The sequence below is a fragment of the Bradysia coprophila genome (genome assembly GCF_014529535.1).
Source record: "Bradysia coprophila strain Holo2 chromosome IV unlocalized genomic scaffold, BU_Bcop_v1 contig_5, whole genome shotgun sequence".
Taxonomy (NCBI): Eukaryota; Metazoa; Arthropoda; class Insecta; order Diptera; family Sciaridae; genus Bradysia; species Bradysia coprophila.
Window position 1 is genome coordinate 4,450,365 of NW_023503374.1, and position 16,156 is coordinate 4,466,520.

At 35.8% G+C, this 16,156-nt stretch overlaps 3 protein-coding genes across 5 annotated transcripts; 1 reads left to right on the forward strand and 2 right to left on the reverse strand.

Moving 5' to 3' along the window:
* Positions 1-396: 396 nt before the first annotated feature.
* On the reverse strand, positions 397-11,982 carry LOC119071773. 3 transcript variants are annotated; one of them, XM_037176823.1, is made up of 5 exons: positions 11,758-11,982; positions 5,601-5,781; positions 5,306-5,468; positions 1,003-1,113; positions 397-894 (listed from the first exon to the last, which is right to left on the reverse strand). In XM_037176823.1, exons 1-5 carry the CDS (start codon positions 11,903-11,905, stop codon positions 481-483), a joined length of 1,017 nt encoding a protein of 338 aa, XP_037032718.1. In that variant the 5' UTR covers positions 11,906-11,982; the 3' UTR covers positions 397-480. The 3 variants fall into 3 exon arrangements, with proteins under 3 accessions (XP_037032718.1, XP_037032719.1, XP_037032721.1); XM_037176824.1 differs by lacking the exon at positions 11,758-11,982 and adding an exon at positions 6,896-7,251; XM_037176826.1 differs by lacking the exons at positions 397-894; positions 1,003-1,113; positions 5,306-5,468; positions 5,601-5,781 and adding an exon at positions 10,933-11,653.
* Positions 11,983-13,672: 1,690 nt separating this feature from the next.
* Positions 13,673-14,962, forward strand: LOC119071787 (protein C1orf43 homolog). Its single transcript, XM_037176848.1, has 4 exons — positions 13,673-14,052; positions 14,113-14,275; positions 14,351-14,567; positions 14,629-14,962. The coding sequence occupies exons 1-4, from the start codon at positions 13,846-13,848 to the stop codon at positions 14,882-14,884; spliced, it is 843 nt and encodes a 280-aa protein (XP_037032743.1). The 5' UTR covers positions 13,673-13,845; the 3' UTR covers positions 14,885-14,962.
* LOC119071809 (vacuolar protein-sorting-associated protein 25) lies at positions 14,931-15,672 on the reverse strand. The gene is made up of 2 exons (XM_037176874.1): positions 15,534-15,672; positions 14,931-15,470 (listed from the first exon to the last, which is right to left on the reverse strand). Exons 1-2 carry the CDS (start codon positions 15,581-15,583, stop codon positions 15,005-15,007), a joined length of 516 nt encoding a protein of 171 aa, XP_037032769.1. The 5' UTR covers positions 15,584-15,672; the 3' UTR covers positions 14,931-15,004.
* Between the last annotated feature and the right edge of the window lie 484 nt (positions 15,673-16,156).

A 16,156-nucleotide genomic window follows, 5' to 3' on the forward strand; every position in this document is an offset into this window, starting at 1 on the left:
TATATAGTAAAACGTGTGATACAACTAATGAAGTAGTAGATTTTGTTTCTATCGAAAATACTTTGATAAAAAGAAGTACCGGATAACTCGATAAATCGGCGATATGTTTACCTTCTGCAAATTGTATGGTGTAATAAATTGTGTGCATTGTGGCAGCCATAAATATCAGTTCAACTGTTCAAAATGCATTGTACTTTACCAATGACATAGCATTGACTTTACCCAGTCGATTAAACTTCCGGTGACCAATTGTCCAATCGAATTTACATTGAAATATAATTCTCGATGAACGGTTTCTGATTAACACCTAAGTGTTCCATGATGCAACCGACATGATAGGAAATTTATCGAGTGAGGTGACGAATAGCATCGAACATAGACAGTACTTTTCTTGTTGTTTTTTACATTACAAAATTAGCATTTTATTATGATCGGATAGCAATTCAATACAACATACAGAACAGACAGTCACATTATATTTTATGACGCCAAAATTTCCACATAATCGTTGTTCTCAATTTCAATCGTTTCCTTTTTCGTTGCTGTCGAAGGACATGTACAAATCCTATAATTGCTGGTTCTAGCACTGTTCACTGTGATAGATTTTTTCGACATAGACGATTCGTCTACGGATACGCCATGAATAATGCAAATATTCGTTTCAAAAGAATTCGAAATGATTTTATTCGATGTATTACCGCCGGTATTATTGCTAAATACTTTCCAATGGCATTTCGAGCAAATAATCTGCAGAAAGTCAAATAACTCAATGATATAGGGTGGATTGAGAGATGTATAAATTGCAATGTTCAAACTGATATGTAGGGCGTGCAAGAAGGTTGCAATAATACGAAATGTTTCCAAGGCTTGCGATGAACTTTTCGATAAATCGCCCTTTTTTCGGTTAAATGAAGAAATTTATATGTTAGTTTTATGGAGTGTGAAAATAACTTAGTTTATTATATCAAAGTGTCTGAGTTGGAAAATTAGTTGGAGAATTACCTGAAAAAGCATTGTAATTGCGCTGCGTCGGGATGCAAGATACATCGGTATTTCCCCAATTAGAAATAGAAAAACGACCACAATTATAGTCAACGTTAATTGTGTTTGACTCTGGAAAAAATGTAGTTTTGGTGTTATGTACTGTACAGAGTGCATCATCGTGTTAACATTTAGGGGTGAAAATGGGTAGAGTTTAAATGGCATGATCCTTAATTTGTGGTCGCTCAATCATGTCGTTAATATGGTTTTATAGAGTGCAATAGATCAAGGTGGTAGGCTAAGGGATGATGACGTCCATTGCTATCTGGGCTGCGTTTTTTATCTTAATTTTTGCTCTCGTAAAAAGTAGTTATTGGGGGAACGTCTCTTGCCTGTCATGTGTTCGTGGACGATGGTAAACCTAATAGCAAACTATTGAAGTAAAAGATTCGGTTTTAATCTGTTAACTATATTCACTCATATCGAGTATAATTCAGATAACAGATTCAAAATTACAGCGATATGCTTGCCGTATGTGAAAGGTTAACGGTAAATTTGAGTGATTTTCGGAGTTATTGCAGTACAACGCAACGCTTGATAACATATGTTGCATCAAACTATTTCATTCTGGGCTAAAAGTTCATGAAGTTCATCCGAACGATGAAGAAAGTTTTATTTTCATAAATAATATTTTGGTATAACGACGGACAGACTCACGCTGTACAACTATATGGTTAATATAGTTTAGGCGATTGACTGGCTTTCTATTAGTCCAGGGCGGCATGTGATTTTTCTTCAGAAAATAGTGAAAAAGTGATCAAATTTTCCGAAAATAGTTGGTATTCTCACTATCGATTGATTTATAAAAAGTGACCGAATAGTGAACAAAAACCAGCTCTAAAACGTGAATTTCAAGCTCACACTTTTGCTTTCTACTAAGAAAGAGTAAAGTACACTTTAGCGCTTGTTAGCAGCAGGCGGGAGGTTTAAAAATCTTGAAAAAGAAGCACGAAATTCGATTATGATTTATTGGTTACTTTATTGAGACAAAGCCTTTTTCTTTATCACAAAGTGTGATTGGGAGATCAGAAAATAATAATAAACTTAGTTTTGACGATTTGACTAAGAACTTATTGTTATCTGATTACTTGTATTTGTCCCTTAAACTGACATGACTCACAAAATGCAACTTTATTTTTACAAACGTCTATTTAGAGCAAATATATCTACGAGACGATGAGTTATCAAAATAACTCCATAATACTTAAAACTCAACGGCACATGTTTAAACAGACACTTTTATTAAATCGATAATATCTGAATGTACCATAAAGGACAGTAAAGGAAGGTGATCAAAAATTTAGAATTGTTTATGGGAAAAATAAAATATCGAAGTTATTTCTCGCTTACCTCATCAAACTGAAAGATTGCTAAAAACAACAGTGACTAGTCCTTTAAAATTGTTTACACACAAGAATTGCCATTTACACCATTTATTCCATTGCCAACTTGGCAATGCCAAGTAAGGTATTTTACTCAAAAACTTGATTTAAAATTTAAATATAATTTTACCTCACGTTCCTTTTTTGAACATGATTCCTCGATAGATTAGGTTTTTCAATTGTTATACGTACATCGGTTTTCCACATTTAGTTTAGTTATCCGTAGATACACTTTTTTAGTCGAAGCCGAGGTCGAAGCTTGTGCGGGTAAAAGTAAAATAAAATCTGGTTTTTGACAGTTGAAATTCAATTGTCAAAAACTAGACTCGATCATTTTATTTTGTTTTAATTTTATTCCGAAAACGTACGAGTAGAGCCGTAGCTGGCACAGCAGAACATAGCTCATTTGAGAGGTATTTCAATTCATTATAAAGTAATAGAAGCATTGGAAGCAGAAACTAAGTTTTGTATTGTCAAGGTCCAAAAATAGGGTGAACCTTTGAGCATTTTTAAGGATAAAAAAATCCCTCCCAAAAGCTGATTTTCACTGTTCCTCTATTTTGAATGTGTTTTTTGTTAAATACAATTGAATTTATGTCAAAGAATCGCATCAGCTGGAGGTTTTCCAGGAGATGATTTTCTCCATTCATGTATAGTCACCCTATTTTTGAACCTTGTCAACACAAAAACTTAAAATGTTTTAAATTTCTGCTTCTTAATATATTTTTGTTTGAATGTCGTATGGGGATGGGGACATCTAGATTGCGTTCACAATAAAACCTTTGCAGAAGCATCTGTAGGATACTGGTCGTCTTACCAGTCCCAGAATACAGCTACCTTAGGCTACTTTCTGTTCGACTAAAAAAAATTCTCAGCGAATTTTATTTTCACATGGGATAAGTGGGCTACCGTAAACTACTCTACGACTAAAAAACAGAAAAACTGAGTTGCCCTAATACGTAGGAAAGTCGGAAAATTTTCATATAAGGTAACTGACTGAAAGTTGACCTAATTTGACAAATCTCAAACACATTGAATCGTGAGTTGTCCTATCTATACAAAAGTCATAGTACATATCACGGTTTATTGAATGTTGAGTTGACCGATAATTTTTTCTTCATACAAATTTACACGGAAAACTTAAGATCACTTTTCCACTAGGTCAACTTTCAGTCAGTTACCTTACTACGTACATCTTTGCGCCGCAGGCAAATTTTGTGTTGTCTTTTTGTAATAAATATTTAGTTGGAAAAGGAAATTGTTCCGATTTTCAATACTTTTTCCGAAATAGTTAGAAATAGTTAGAAAAGTAAAAAAAAAACAAAAAAGTAAGTCACTATCGCTTCTTTAAAAAAAAGTCAGAATTAGTGAGAAAAGTAAGTCACATGCCGCCCTGTTAGTCGTAATTAGACGTCAGTTCGAACACCAATTTGCTTCAGATGTTTTGCACTCAAACTAACAAAAATGCTTGCAGTGGTCCCACTAAAAATTTCCTGTCCTTCGATAGAACATGTAGGACAATATTTTCACATGAAGAGTGATAGGACTTCTTCATAGTTCATATTTGTATTTCGGTGCCCGAACTAACTGCGACATTCTACCTTTCTTGTTCCTCTTTTCTCGTACTCAGGCTAGACTTCTTCGTGCTGACAAGCACCAATTTCAAGACTTTCGGAATGATGAAAACAAGAAATCATGACCAGTGTTGTGGTCCTATGAATCAAATATGACTTCATTGAACAAGTTTCATTTGTTGACTGTGACTATGTTTTATATTCTACTTCTCATTTTTTTTTGGAATGTAGCTTTCTTTGACACCCGATTTTCCATCAGTAGATGGCAACTTGTAAACTTTCTAACGCTAGTTAAATTGAAAGATTTACTGCTGTCTTGTGTAAGAGGCCAGCGGAAACAACTGAAGATAGTCAGTCCACTCTGTTTTTTGGACCGCCGCTAGGTCTCGAGGTCGGAACAGCCTTTTTTTTCTCAATTCATTCACTTAACGTGAGTCCTGGGTAAGGGCAGAGTGTTCAAACTATTTTATTTTGATTTTTTAGCTTCATTTGATAAGCATTTCAGCTGTGGAATGAAGATGAGGAACGCCAGCTCGCTGTGATTCACTTCAGGTTATACTCTTCACTGAGTATATAGAAGTAAAGGACGGATTAGGCTTAGTCCAACCACCAATGAATCACTAACGATAGTCGAACAATTTTGCAAATCATTCATACAATGTGTGATTCCATTCACACATTGTCGCAAAATTGTTCATTCCACGAACGAGAAGGAAAATGTAAGTCAAAGAAGAGTAATTCTCGTCTTTATCCGAATCTACCAGATCTACTCTAAGATAAGCTTTTTAACAGATTGTGAGATTGTGATTTTCACGTACAAGTTGACTCCTTGTACTTTGGTCATTAAATTCGACTGCAGACCACAGTAGGAACCGAATAAAAGTTTTATTTTTATAGAAATGTATGAGAATGGTTTAGAAAAAATGACCTACGCAGGACAGTAGGACAAGTAGGTCGAATTTTCAAAATGTAGGACAAAGTAGGAAAGTAGGACACTGTGGGAGCGCTGTGCTTGTACATTTTTATACAGTGTTTATCATTATTAAGCACGTGCGTGTAACCATTTCACTCGTATTTGTTGTTTGTATGAGTGGATCAGCTGAAGCAAATTCACGTATAAATTTCACTGACGTCAACTGTAGTTTAAGATATGCTTGCCGTGAAAGATTTCAGATGATTTTAGTCTTGTAATTAGAAGTCCAGAATTTGAGTTTGTGAAAAATTGAAAAGGAATCGCGTAGCGCCCCCCCCCCCCCCCCTACTTCCTATAGAATGACTCAATAGAAAATAAAATTCAAATCGACTTACAAACAGTTGCTTCTTTTCCGACATGGAATTTCCGCATCTCAATAAATAACTGCGTTTGTACCACTTTCTCATAATGCATATCATCTTTGCGTTAGTTCCAATCAAAATTGCAGAACTCAGGACTAAAATGAAAAATTTGATCCAATTGTAAATGCTGTACCATCTAAAAAAAATTTAAAACTTTGTTAAAATAAACAGCATCATCTCCACCTGTGCGTGCACTGAGAGTTATCTGTGTTGTTTCTGGACCAATAATAAAACTGAAACTCCATTTTCTCTCAGTGCACAGACTTACATGGATTCGAAGAATGCAGACGTTACTAAGCGGCCGTCAACTTCTTGGTAAATGAAGAAATAAGGCAAATTACAGAAGACGCAAACGCAAATGATTACGGAAACAACTTTTTTCGCCACTGTAGGCTGACAATATTTTGGTATTCCTTTCGGCAAGCACGTCTTCATGTAGATTACTCGGTCTAAAATATTAATTGGAAAAAAATATTTTTATATTCCGGTGATTATAGGAATTAAGCATTACAATTATTCGGATATCGCTGCATACCAAACAGCCCTTTGCAATGATTGAATGCGCTTTCGCGGAATAAATAACCTTTTGTGTTGCATCAATCAGATAAATAAACCAATCAAGTTAAGCTCAAATATAATATTCAAATTTATTGCCTTTTATTTGCCACTCCAATTTCAGAAGCTTTTCACGTCGAGCTTTAACTGAATAATAATTTAAAATCAACATGAGTGGAATAATCAATGAACGACTTGATGATTAATTTTTTTACCCACAATTTGTGCAATTAAATGACCTAAATTTATTTATTTATTGACAGAGCAAACTAATTTAAAACAGGAACAATTCGAAATTTATTCGTATTGCTGAAAGGCATTCCGGGGTTTTACTTTTTGACATATGTTAACGACAACGATGATAAAATAAACAATGGGCTTTTGCTAATATGACTTTATATTGGACAACGTATGTGTCATCTCTAAAGTACAAAATATTTGCATCAATCTTTCGTAAGATTTCACAAATTTCGTTAAATTTCACCAATTTCGTTAAATTTAATCACTTTCGTTAAATTTAAGCAATTTCGTTAAATTTAACCAATTTCGTTAAATTTCACCAATTTCGTTAAATTTCACCAATTTCGTTAAATTTAATCACTTTCGTTAAATTTAAGCAATTTCGTTAAATTTAAGCAATTTCGTTAAATTTAACCAATTTCGTTAAATTTCACAAACTCAAAATTTCGTAAATAAAAATTTTGTTAAATTTCGTTAAATTTCACCAGTAATAGGCTTATGCCAGAGTGTTACGATATTAGTCCTAATGTATATTTCACACATCTTCGAATACCACACTGATTAACCTTTCTCAGATGGCAAGCTTATCACAGTAATTTTTGAATCTGGTGTTAATTGTGGTAGTCTAACGGAGATACAAAATCTTTTACTTCAATACATTTTAACATGTTTTCTGCTATATAAGGGGGCAAGCAACTTAAGATTTGTAACAGATGTCAAGCCATTTGCAAAATGCGTGCAAGTCAGGCACCACTACGACTACCATACCTATTACTACAGCTAACGTCACAAAATTCGATGCTGATGTTGTAATTCCAGAAATCGGTAAAAAACAAAACAAATCGAATCGTCGCCATCCATCAACCATCCTAAATTCCGTTCTAGCCAAACAAGAAAGAAACAAAAGCAAACAAGAAAGTAAGTCCAAACAAGAAAGAGCTAAAATAATTTCATTAGAAAAAAATAAATGAAATTGAAGCAGTCCCCAGCATGTCGAATATTATGAGTATGTACCAGTAAAATAGATGTAAGATGATGATACCATACGTGGTCTTGAAAATATAATTGCATTGAGAGAATTGGTTATTATACCAAAGATACAAAAAATCGGTACGACCAGAACGTATATGAAATATCCGACATGATTTCGATGCACGTCTGATGACCAGACACTGGTCTCGTCTCGTAAGTACGCGTCTATCTTTCCGTTTAGTTCTGTATACATATCCAATCCAATGAATAGATTTTTTTCCTCTTTTTTAAACAAAAACTTGAATTTTATTAGACGGCGTTCGAGAGCTGTCGACACTTTTTAAAACCGAATAATTACTGATTTATGCTAATCGAATCCGAATTAATGAGCCCAATTTGAATAACACCATTAAATATTATCAATCCTCTGTAATATCCAAATAAGATAGTGCCTGTTATTATGCATAAATATGGAGATTATAATAAAATTATCATTAAAATTGGCGTATTCATGCGTTAATAGTGTGTAATTTTTACATAATTAGACTATTTATTTGCCTCGTACATACACCGGATTCATTAGTCAACCGTAGAGAAAAAGAAATATTATCAGATTCAGTGTTGATGACAACAACACTGTTTGTGGAGAGATAAGATTAAACTTTTGTTTTTTTACCACTAACGTATTATTGTGAGCTTTCATCTCGATGGCGATGCGAGGTTGAGATCTCCTCGTATACAATTCTATTGCATACATACTGTACGATGACCCGAGATTCGTAAATAAATGGAACTACAACGAGAATGTTGACTTTAACCCTTTTATGTAACATCTGTTGTATAAAATACGGAAAGTTTTTATTGCTTAAATCTTTATCGAAATAACATCATTCTAGAAAAGCACTAACCTGTTACAGACGACAAGCATTTGACCAGTATTATCAGGTTACTACTTATATAGATCAAAGTATTTTTAATCGGTTTATTTCAAATCTTGTACTTCAATTTCTGTTAACATACATTTTACTATGAAAATGACCATATTATAATACCCAGAGCTTGTCATTATTTTTGTCGTCGTTATCGATAGCAGATGAATAACCGTACTGTTACTCAAGGCATACCCCCAATTTAACGATCATCTAATAGTTATTTATGCAACCAACTACATGTGTGCAACAAACAATGATCCCTTAGAATTCAAAAATGATGTACGTATCTGCTGCCCAACATCACTTTCGCCTCAAATGGCACAACAGCTCAACACAGGGACTATTTTGAGAAATCATGCGCTCGTTACCAATATGCTTCCGTATCCCTATTACGTACTTGACATTATTGCCCACCTATCCCAAGTGCGGCATGAAAGTATTCATCTTAAAAATTGCAAACAGCGCAATTACGAAAGCCCGTACCTCTCAAATAAAAAGCCTAAATAGATATCCAAATTTGAAACTTTTTTTTATCGCCATGCCCATATGAGTGATGTATGGAATGCCTGAAACCCCCGCCCACACACATCACCAATTACTTCTCTAATAAAACTACTTGTCTGTTAACAGAAACAGGGTAGGGTAATCTCTAAGTACTATTTTTCTAAAATCCAATATGGCCGCCGGCAGCTATTTTGTTTGTAGACTGAAAATAGTACTGACGCTTTACATTCTGTAATACCTTTCAAACAAAAAAAAATCATGAAATTCGGTCAAAAATTACTCGAGATATTGACAAAATACACAACGTTCACTGTACGGCCGAGTAGCCGGATATAAGCTCACTCCAAGAGACCTAGCTCACGCTCTGGTGAACTAAATTTCATAATATATTTCTTTTCCCTAGTTGATACGGTCAATACATATCTAATAAAGCAAAAACAGTCGAAATCCGTTCAAATTTGGCCAACAAGCAAAGACTGCTTTGCACCCTGTACCTGGTTCACATCAAGGGCTCTAACTCACGAGTCGGTCATCCAATTTCCATAATCTGTTTTTTTTTGTCGATTTGTATTGTAAATACCTTTCATTTGACGTACTTTTACAAGTGTAGCGTTTTACTTACTTACCCTAAAGTTTCTTAATATCAAAACAACACCCTCAAAGGTTTTTGTTATCCCAGAAAATGCTGAAGTTTTTGATCCGGGAGGATACTGAACCATGAAGAATGATGGAATTTTAGGAATCAACCAACCAACTACCTTCGTCATCCCATTAGGCAAGAAGAAAATTCAAAAAAAAAAGAGTTAACTCGTAAAATCACAGCGTTCTAGAACTGGGAAGATGCTGGACCATGTGGAGTGTTCGAATTTTAGGAACTAGTACTCTACCAGGTCAATAATCCTAAAAGTACCAAAGCAAAAACAAAAAAATTCAGGTACGTCCTTTAAAACTTTCAGTTCTAGAATTGGGAGCGGAAGAAAGAGGCCAGGACTATACGGGTCTGTAAATCTTCCTTATTTAACTTGACAAATGTAGTTTTTTCAAGAAATTCCTGAAAAACCAAAAACATGTGTCACTTCCGACGCTGTTCCTGGCTATATCCCATCAGGATAATATGCTAGGATGTCAGGTATTCATGAAATTTTGGTTATTTTATCCAGAAGAACTTTTGACACATTCAAAAATTACATTGAGAAGTCGTAAAATTCCAGAGTTCTGACTGGTGGACCCTCTCGATGAGTAAATGGTGACATCGTTTTTTTGTAAAAATTAAATTTCACGAGTTATCTCATTTCGAAATTCAACTTTTTTTCTTATATTTCGCCAATGCTCGGAAAAGCCCAATGAAAATGGAAAATTTTAAAAACCAAGGTGTGTCAAAAAAAAAAACTTTGGACTTTCCTCTTTCATTTGAGCTATATATAGCTATGGTAGGAGTCATGGCGGCTTCACAATAATTCTTAAAATAATAATAATTCAATAAACTTTAAAGAGTTGTGAGGAGAATGGGAGGGGCTAAAATTTTGGGCTCCACATTGCATTAGATTCTGGAAGTTCATATTTACCGATGGTAAAATTTTCAGACCTTTGACACAAAATGCACTATGCAATTGTGTTTCGTATGGAGTCTAAGATACTCAATTTGAGTTCCAAACAACGATTTTATTTCGATTACGAAAATTATTATGAGCAAAACATTATTCTAGACCATAACAAAAAAGTTTTTAGTTTTTTTTATAAAGCTGGTTTTGTGTTCATAACATGTACAACCCGATGGAGAAGGGTCATTTGCCAAATTAAGAAGGACATTTTGTTTACATCTTTGCTAAATATCCCGATTGTTTTATATGTAAATTTTCGCAATTTCGACTGAATAAAAAGATGGCGCGCTGCACGCATGTTGACCAAGGTTTCTGACTTTGCTTATTTTTCTTATTTTTTCACGATACTTTACTGAATTAAAAATTAATTATGCAAAATTTCCATGCATAATACATATAGTTCCCCAATACTTCAAATAACGTTCGGCATCGAAATAAAATATAAAATATAAAAACAATCGGGATATTTAGCATAGATGTAAACAAAATGTCCTTCTTCGTTTGACAATTGACCCTTCTCCATCGGGTTGTACATGTTATGAACACAAAATCTGCTTTATTAAAAAACTAAAAACTTTTTTGTTATGGTCTAGAATAATTTTTTGCTCATAATAATGTTCTTAATTGAAATAAAATCATTGTTTGGAACTCAATTGTACTTTATGTACCTGTTTCCAAATTTTTATTTTGGCCAGTGTGAAGTTTATAACCCGAGCCGAAGGCAAGGGTATAATCCCACTTTATCTCCCTGTAAAAGTCTGTTTTTCGCGCTAACAGCTAAAGTCAATTTTGTTTGCTTACGGATAGAATGATTTGTATTCTTCACTTCATATCACGTTAGATGTTATCATCATCTACCAAAATGCCCTTTTACGTCAGATAGGCTAAATGTTGGAAGGCAACATTTATATTTTTCTCGGTCTGTGCAAGACCATGCAAAGCTCTGACCAACTCGTCAAATGATGTATCAGATGAATCACTGATAGCATTAGCTAACATATGTAAGCTTGCTGACAATTTAATGAGACCGTAATCGACAAGTAGAATGTGCGCAGCTATACCAAAGAAGAAGCCGGTTACACCATGTACGTTATCAGCTACATCAGCAAAACCCTGCATTGCCTGTGATGCTCTGTCTATTTTACCAGTTAGGTCATCCAAATCTGTGGACGATTCAGCGGGAATGCCATTCAATCTTGCCTGAATTGCTGCACTGATATCGTATTGGGCCTTGGTCGTCTTGCTCAAACAGTCGGTTATCGACTTAACTTTGAACAAATTGAGATTATGATACTTATCTGTGGCTTCACGGACAACTCTGTCGAAGCATAATGCGGCCGGTATGAGGTCATCTAAGCCATTGCTTATAGATCCAATATATTGAGTGACCGTCAGCGATGTATCGGTTGACTTACGAATGAATGCTGTCAAATTGTCTATAGATTTGCTTAATCTTAGCGAGCTTAAACCATAGCTTAAAGCAAGAGGAGCAACGGTTACAAGACCTTCAATACCATCTGGTTTTATGTAAAAAAAAAGAATTTCAACTGTAATTCAATTCAATAACGTTTCTACCAAAGGCGCTCAGCCCATCAATATTAATTTTAATTTTGATACGCACCGACTGGATTGTTGAGCAATGTTGGAACCGAATCCACTAAACCACCGACAGACGACAAAATACTCGAATGTTTAAGATCTAGAAGATGAGAGTCGGGAACTGCAATACCGACTCCAATGAAAAGAAACACGAACAAAAAGGATTTCATTTTTGCGACTACTGCACTCTACTACTTCACGTGAAGGCTGCGATAATTCTATGCCAGCATTGCTGTTTCTTTGTGATCCGAACAATTGTGTTTCGTGAACAAAGAAAATTCAATGTAAATGAGGTTACATTTATTCATTCGATTTTATGCAGATAGATGGAAAAAATTCTCTTTATTTGATTTGCACGTCTGTTCTGGGCGAATTACGTACGGAAATATACCGATTCAGCTGAATTTTTTGCTAGTGCCAGTATACCAATTTCTGTTAAATGTTTTAATAAGCTAATACTTAATGGTACTGCATGAAATGCCGGTTTTGAGAATGAATTGGCGAAAATCATGAAGTACACACTCTAAATATGACGAATTTTAGACAAAAATTTATTGATTTTTTCGAAATGTACCGAGCTCACGCTTTTGTTTACACGTCATCTCCTGCTTCTAGGGAGTAATTCGTGAATGGTCCCTTTGATCTAATATACCACGAGTATGAGTTCTACCAAAGCACTGTCCTCTATATGAGTGACGTCAAAGTCAGCTTCGGTGCTAGACAGTGCGTTGGTTTTACTGATGATGTCTACTGATTTGTTGAGAATAATCATGACTCATGATTGTCGTGAGTTCGTTACATGATATTTATCGTAGAGGAGAGAGCAGGCGTACCCAAGGCCCGTTTTTACACGCAAAAATGCCAACCCGAAAAATGCTCTTCCCGCACAATGATCACAGTGTTTCAATATAACCGTGAAAGAATAATAAAGGCCAGTATATTGCTTGTAAGCTTTCAGTTTAAGAGCTGGATCACTGACTGTTTTTCAATTAAAAACCGGAGTGAGTCGAGTCGCAATTTACGACAAAAATGTTCTTAAAAAATATGTAGGCTCGCCCAATGCCCGCCCGAACAATGACTGCCCGATGATGTGCTAGAAAGATTTTGGCCCGCGATTACCTTTTACCATCGGACGCTGGCCCGTTAACCTTTAATTTATTGTTCAAACTCACGACACATTTATATGAGCTACTTGCTTCATAATAAAATCAAAACAAGAATTTTGTCAAGAGTAAGATATAATCGCTAAATCAAACTGGTGTGCATACGTTATTTTGCACCAGCTGGTCACATTTGGAATTGTATGTGACTAGCTGGTGCAAAATAACGTATGCACACCAGTTCGTTTTAGCGATTGTACTTTTGTTGAACAAAATGTTTCAATTAAAATGATTAATTTGATGCTATCCTTGCCCCTGCTCTTCTTTTTTTATAGTATAAAATAGTTATTTGTTCAACGAGGGAAGAAAAGTTGGAAATTGCATTTCTAGGGTCTAATTCACCAGAGAAAATGCAATTTCCAGTCGTTTCACGTTTTTCACTACAAAGTCTTCCGAAGTTTCAGCGGAGGAAAATGAATATTTTCTCACCTGCGTTGTGAAAACTAGATTTTGACTCGCAGCACGGCATAGTAAAGTAAACCAGGCAGTAGCGCTTGCCTTGACTAGGCATCTCAATTATCTAGTAGCCTTTGTGTTTTCAGAAAAAACACAGTCAGTGTCTTATGTAGATGTGTTCATTTGAGTTCATTTTCATAACAGTGTATTAGATCCCTTATTTGACGTTTAAAAAATGAACCGTTCCTGCCTGGTTTGTTTTACTCTGTCGTGCTCGCAGAATATTTGAACTTTTGCGGCAAATTTTTTCATATGAATGGTGACAACGAATGAATTAAACGTTCCCATTAGCCATCAATTTGTTGACAGTCTTGACAGCCATCCCAGCTGTTTGTCAACACAAAAGAAAATAATGTGTACAAATGGTGATTCGTTTCGAAAAAATTTAATTTCTCCGAATTAAACCACAAAATGTTTGTTGATTTCGGTCGGACGTAATGCCGTTGCTTCGATAGATACACTCGCTAAACATAAACTGCAAACATTCCGAATCGATGCAAGTAAAGTTTAAAGAAATGGTTGACAAGAAAGGCCAAGGATATCTGAAATACGTCTTCGGGGCGTACATCTATGTGATCTGTGCATTTCTCGGTGCCATTCTATTCATAATTCTGTTCATTTTCGCTAAAAGACAAATTATGAGATTCGCCTTGAGGTCACGACGAGGTCCGCACTTTCCGATTGGACACGATGCAAAGAAGGTTTTTCTTTTTTGAATGAACATTTGTTGACCTCCGAAACACTCAATTGATATTTTCCAGTCGATAAAAAAGGAGATCGAACGTCGACTGGATTGCATTCAACGGATTGCTTACGAACCTCAGCTAATTTGGGACGATGATTCGAGATATATTCTCAAACCAGACGCAAGCCTTCCGCCATACTATTATCGATTTAAAGCAGTGGATGACATCAAGATTTTGGGTATGGTCCACCGTCAGTTAATCGTGCAGCAGATTCACATTTCAAAGTCGGAATTTTGTGTTGTTGTAATTGCAGAGAAGGAAATTGCTAAGCAAGATGGATCTGTTCGAACGCCCCGTGACAGTTTCCGAGCATTTTTACTGTCGACACTAGCGGCTACATTGAATGGCAATGGACAACGATTGATCCATCAATTTTGCGATATGTACGATATGGCACGTCATGATCCAAATGAATTTGGAAGCGATGAATACGAAGCATATCGCCGTTTGCTGCTGAAGCTGTTAGATGCGTATGTTCAATTTGAGGTTTCAATGAATGTGGATTGACTTCTCAATTTTCTTTCTGTACAGAGCCAAGACACTGAAAGCATTCAACAGTCGAAAATCTTCACCGAGCCGTACGCCAGTCAAAAAACAGACAAAAGTCCAATCGCTTCTCGATCCCTCCCGTTTACGACCTCCACCGATTACATCACCAAGTTCTGGGGAATTACTTAGTCCGAATACTCGCCTGAACATAGCGTTAAGTATGCAGCAGGATCACAACAATCATCACGATGACGAAATTCTCAGCATATCAATACCTGGGGAATCGAATGTTGTTTGATGATGCAGAGAGTGTGTGTACCGTACCGCTTATAATAATACCAAAATTTTACGGAAATAAATTTTTATTTAAATTAAATTATAAAACAACCACCCGGTCCATCACACACATCACAATCGCTCAAAAGAACTTCACTCCCTCCTGGTCATCGAACAATTCACACTTCTGTTTCGCTTGCAACGTCTTTAAAGCTTTCACCAACACGCTCTGGTCCAAACCGTAAAATTCCTCATCAACCGAATTCTCTCCTTGACTGATCTCAAACAATGTGCACACCGTGTTCGCCATACCGTTGTCCGATGCCCATTTGTAAATTATGTTGCCCCATTCGTCCAATGGATGCCAATAAATTTCCCACTGCAACTTCTTCTTATCGACCGGTGCAGCATTGCCGGACTTTTCCAATTCTTCCAGAATCAATTGGATTCCGTCGTTGGACAGTTTTCGTTGGATTTGCTGGTTTGCGAACAGAACACTTTCGTCGCCAATTGTAAACTGTGTTTCCCGGTTATGACGGAAATATTTGAGGACAAGACCAGCCCACACCGACAGTTGCAGTTCTCTGGTTTTTCCATGCAGTTGAATTCTATGTAAGAACGGAACCTTACGATTGGAGAAATTGAAAGTTTACATTTCGGGTGTGTCTTACGTGAAAAAGGGAGGAAAATTGTATTCCCAAGGCCACTCAAAATCACCCATAGTCTTAACAAATAGGAGTATTCCGGGTTTGTGTTTTGATAACAAAAATAATTAAGAAAAATATTGACAAACGTCAAAAAATGAGTCAATGGTGGTCGACAACAGGCCCATCTGTTACATTTTTCCTGAACTAATTTGAACGATTTTTTGGTGGGAGATCTAAGGATTGATTAGAAACTCTTTTAAATGAAGATTGAGACGCAAATTGTTTAGAGAAAATTTTCTTGGTTTTGGAACACAGAAACTTGCTTCTTAAAGGGTTTTTGACCCGGCAGAGTAAAATAAACCAGGCAGGAGCGCTTGATTGGACTGGGGACCTGAATTACCTAGTACCTTATGTGCGAATAAAATTTATTCAATTTATGGCAGTGTTCATTTGATTTAATTTTCACAAAGAGTATTAGGTCCCTTCTTTGACGTTTCAAAAATGAAGCGGTCCTGCCTGGTTTATTTTACTCTGTCGTGGTCTTTGACTGATTGATAAAATTGCAAATCAATTAAGAAATATTACTAACCAGCGCCTTGCCTCTCTGAATAGCTGAAACTAACCCTCGTCTGCAAACCAAGTTATTG

Excerpts from the sequence above, each read along its gene's own strand:
- LOC119071773 (XM_037176823.1), bottom strand. The coding sequence starts at position 11,905 with ATGAAATCCTTTTTGTTCGTGTTTCTTTTCATTGGAGTCGGTATTGCA. Across the intron at positions 5,782-11,757 it reads ATTGCTCAACAATCCAGTCG|ACCGAGTAATCTACATGAAG; the intron begins GTGCGTATCAAA and ends TTAATATTTTAG. Across the intron at positions 1,114-5,305 it reads CGGAAAAGAAGCAACTGTTT|AGTCAAACACAATTAACGTT; the intron begins GTAAGTCGATTT and ends CATTTTTTCCAG.
- LOC119071787 (XM_037176848.1), top strand. The coding sequence starts at position 13,846 with ATGCAAGTAAAGTTTAAAGAAATGGTTGACAAGAAAGGCCAAGGATAT. Across the intron at positions 14,053-14,112 it reads TTGGACACGATGCAAAGAAG|TCGATAAAAAAGGAGATCGA; the intron begins GTTTTTCTTTTT and ends GATATTTTCCAG. Across the intron at positions 14,276-14,350 it reads GGATGACATCAAGATTTTGG|AGAAGGAAATTGCTAAGCAA; the intron begins GTATGGTCCACC and ends TTGTAATTGCAG.
- LOC119071809 (XM_037176874.1), bottom strand. The coding sequence starts at position 15,583 with ATGGGTGATTTTGAGTGGCCTTGGGAATACAATTTTCCTCCCTTTTTC. Across the intron at positions 15,471-15,533 it reads AATTTTCCTCCCTTTTTCAC|AATTCAACTGCATGGAAAAA; the intron begins GTAAGACACACC and ends GTTCTTACATAG.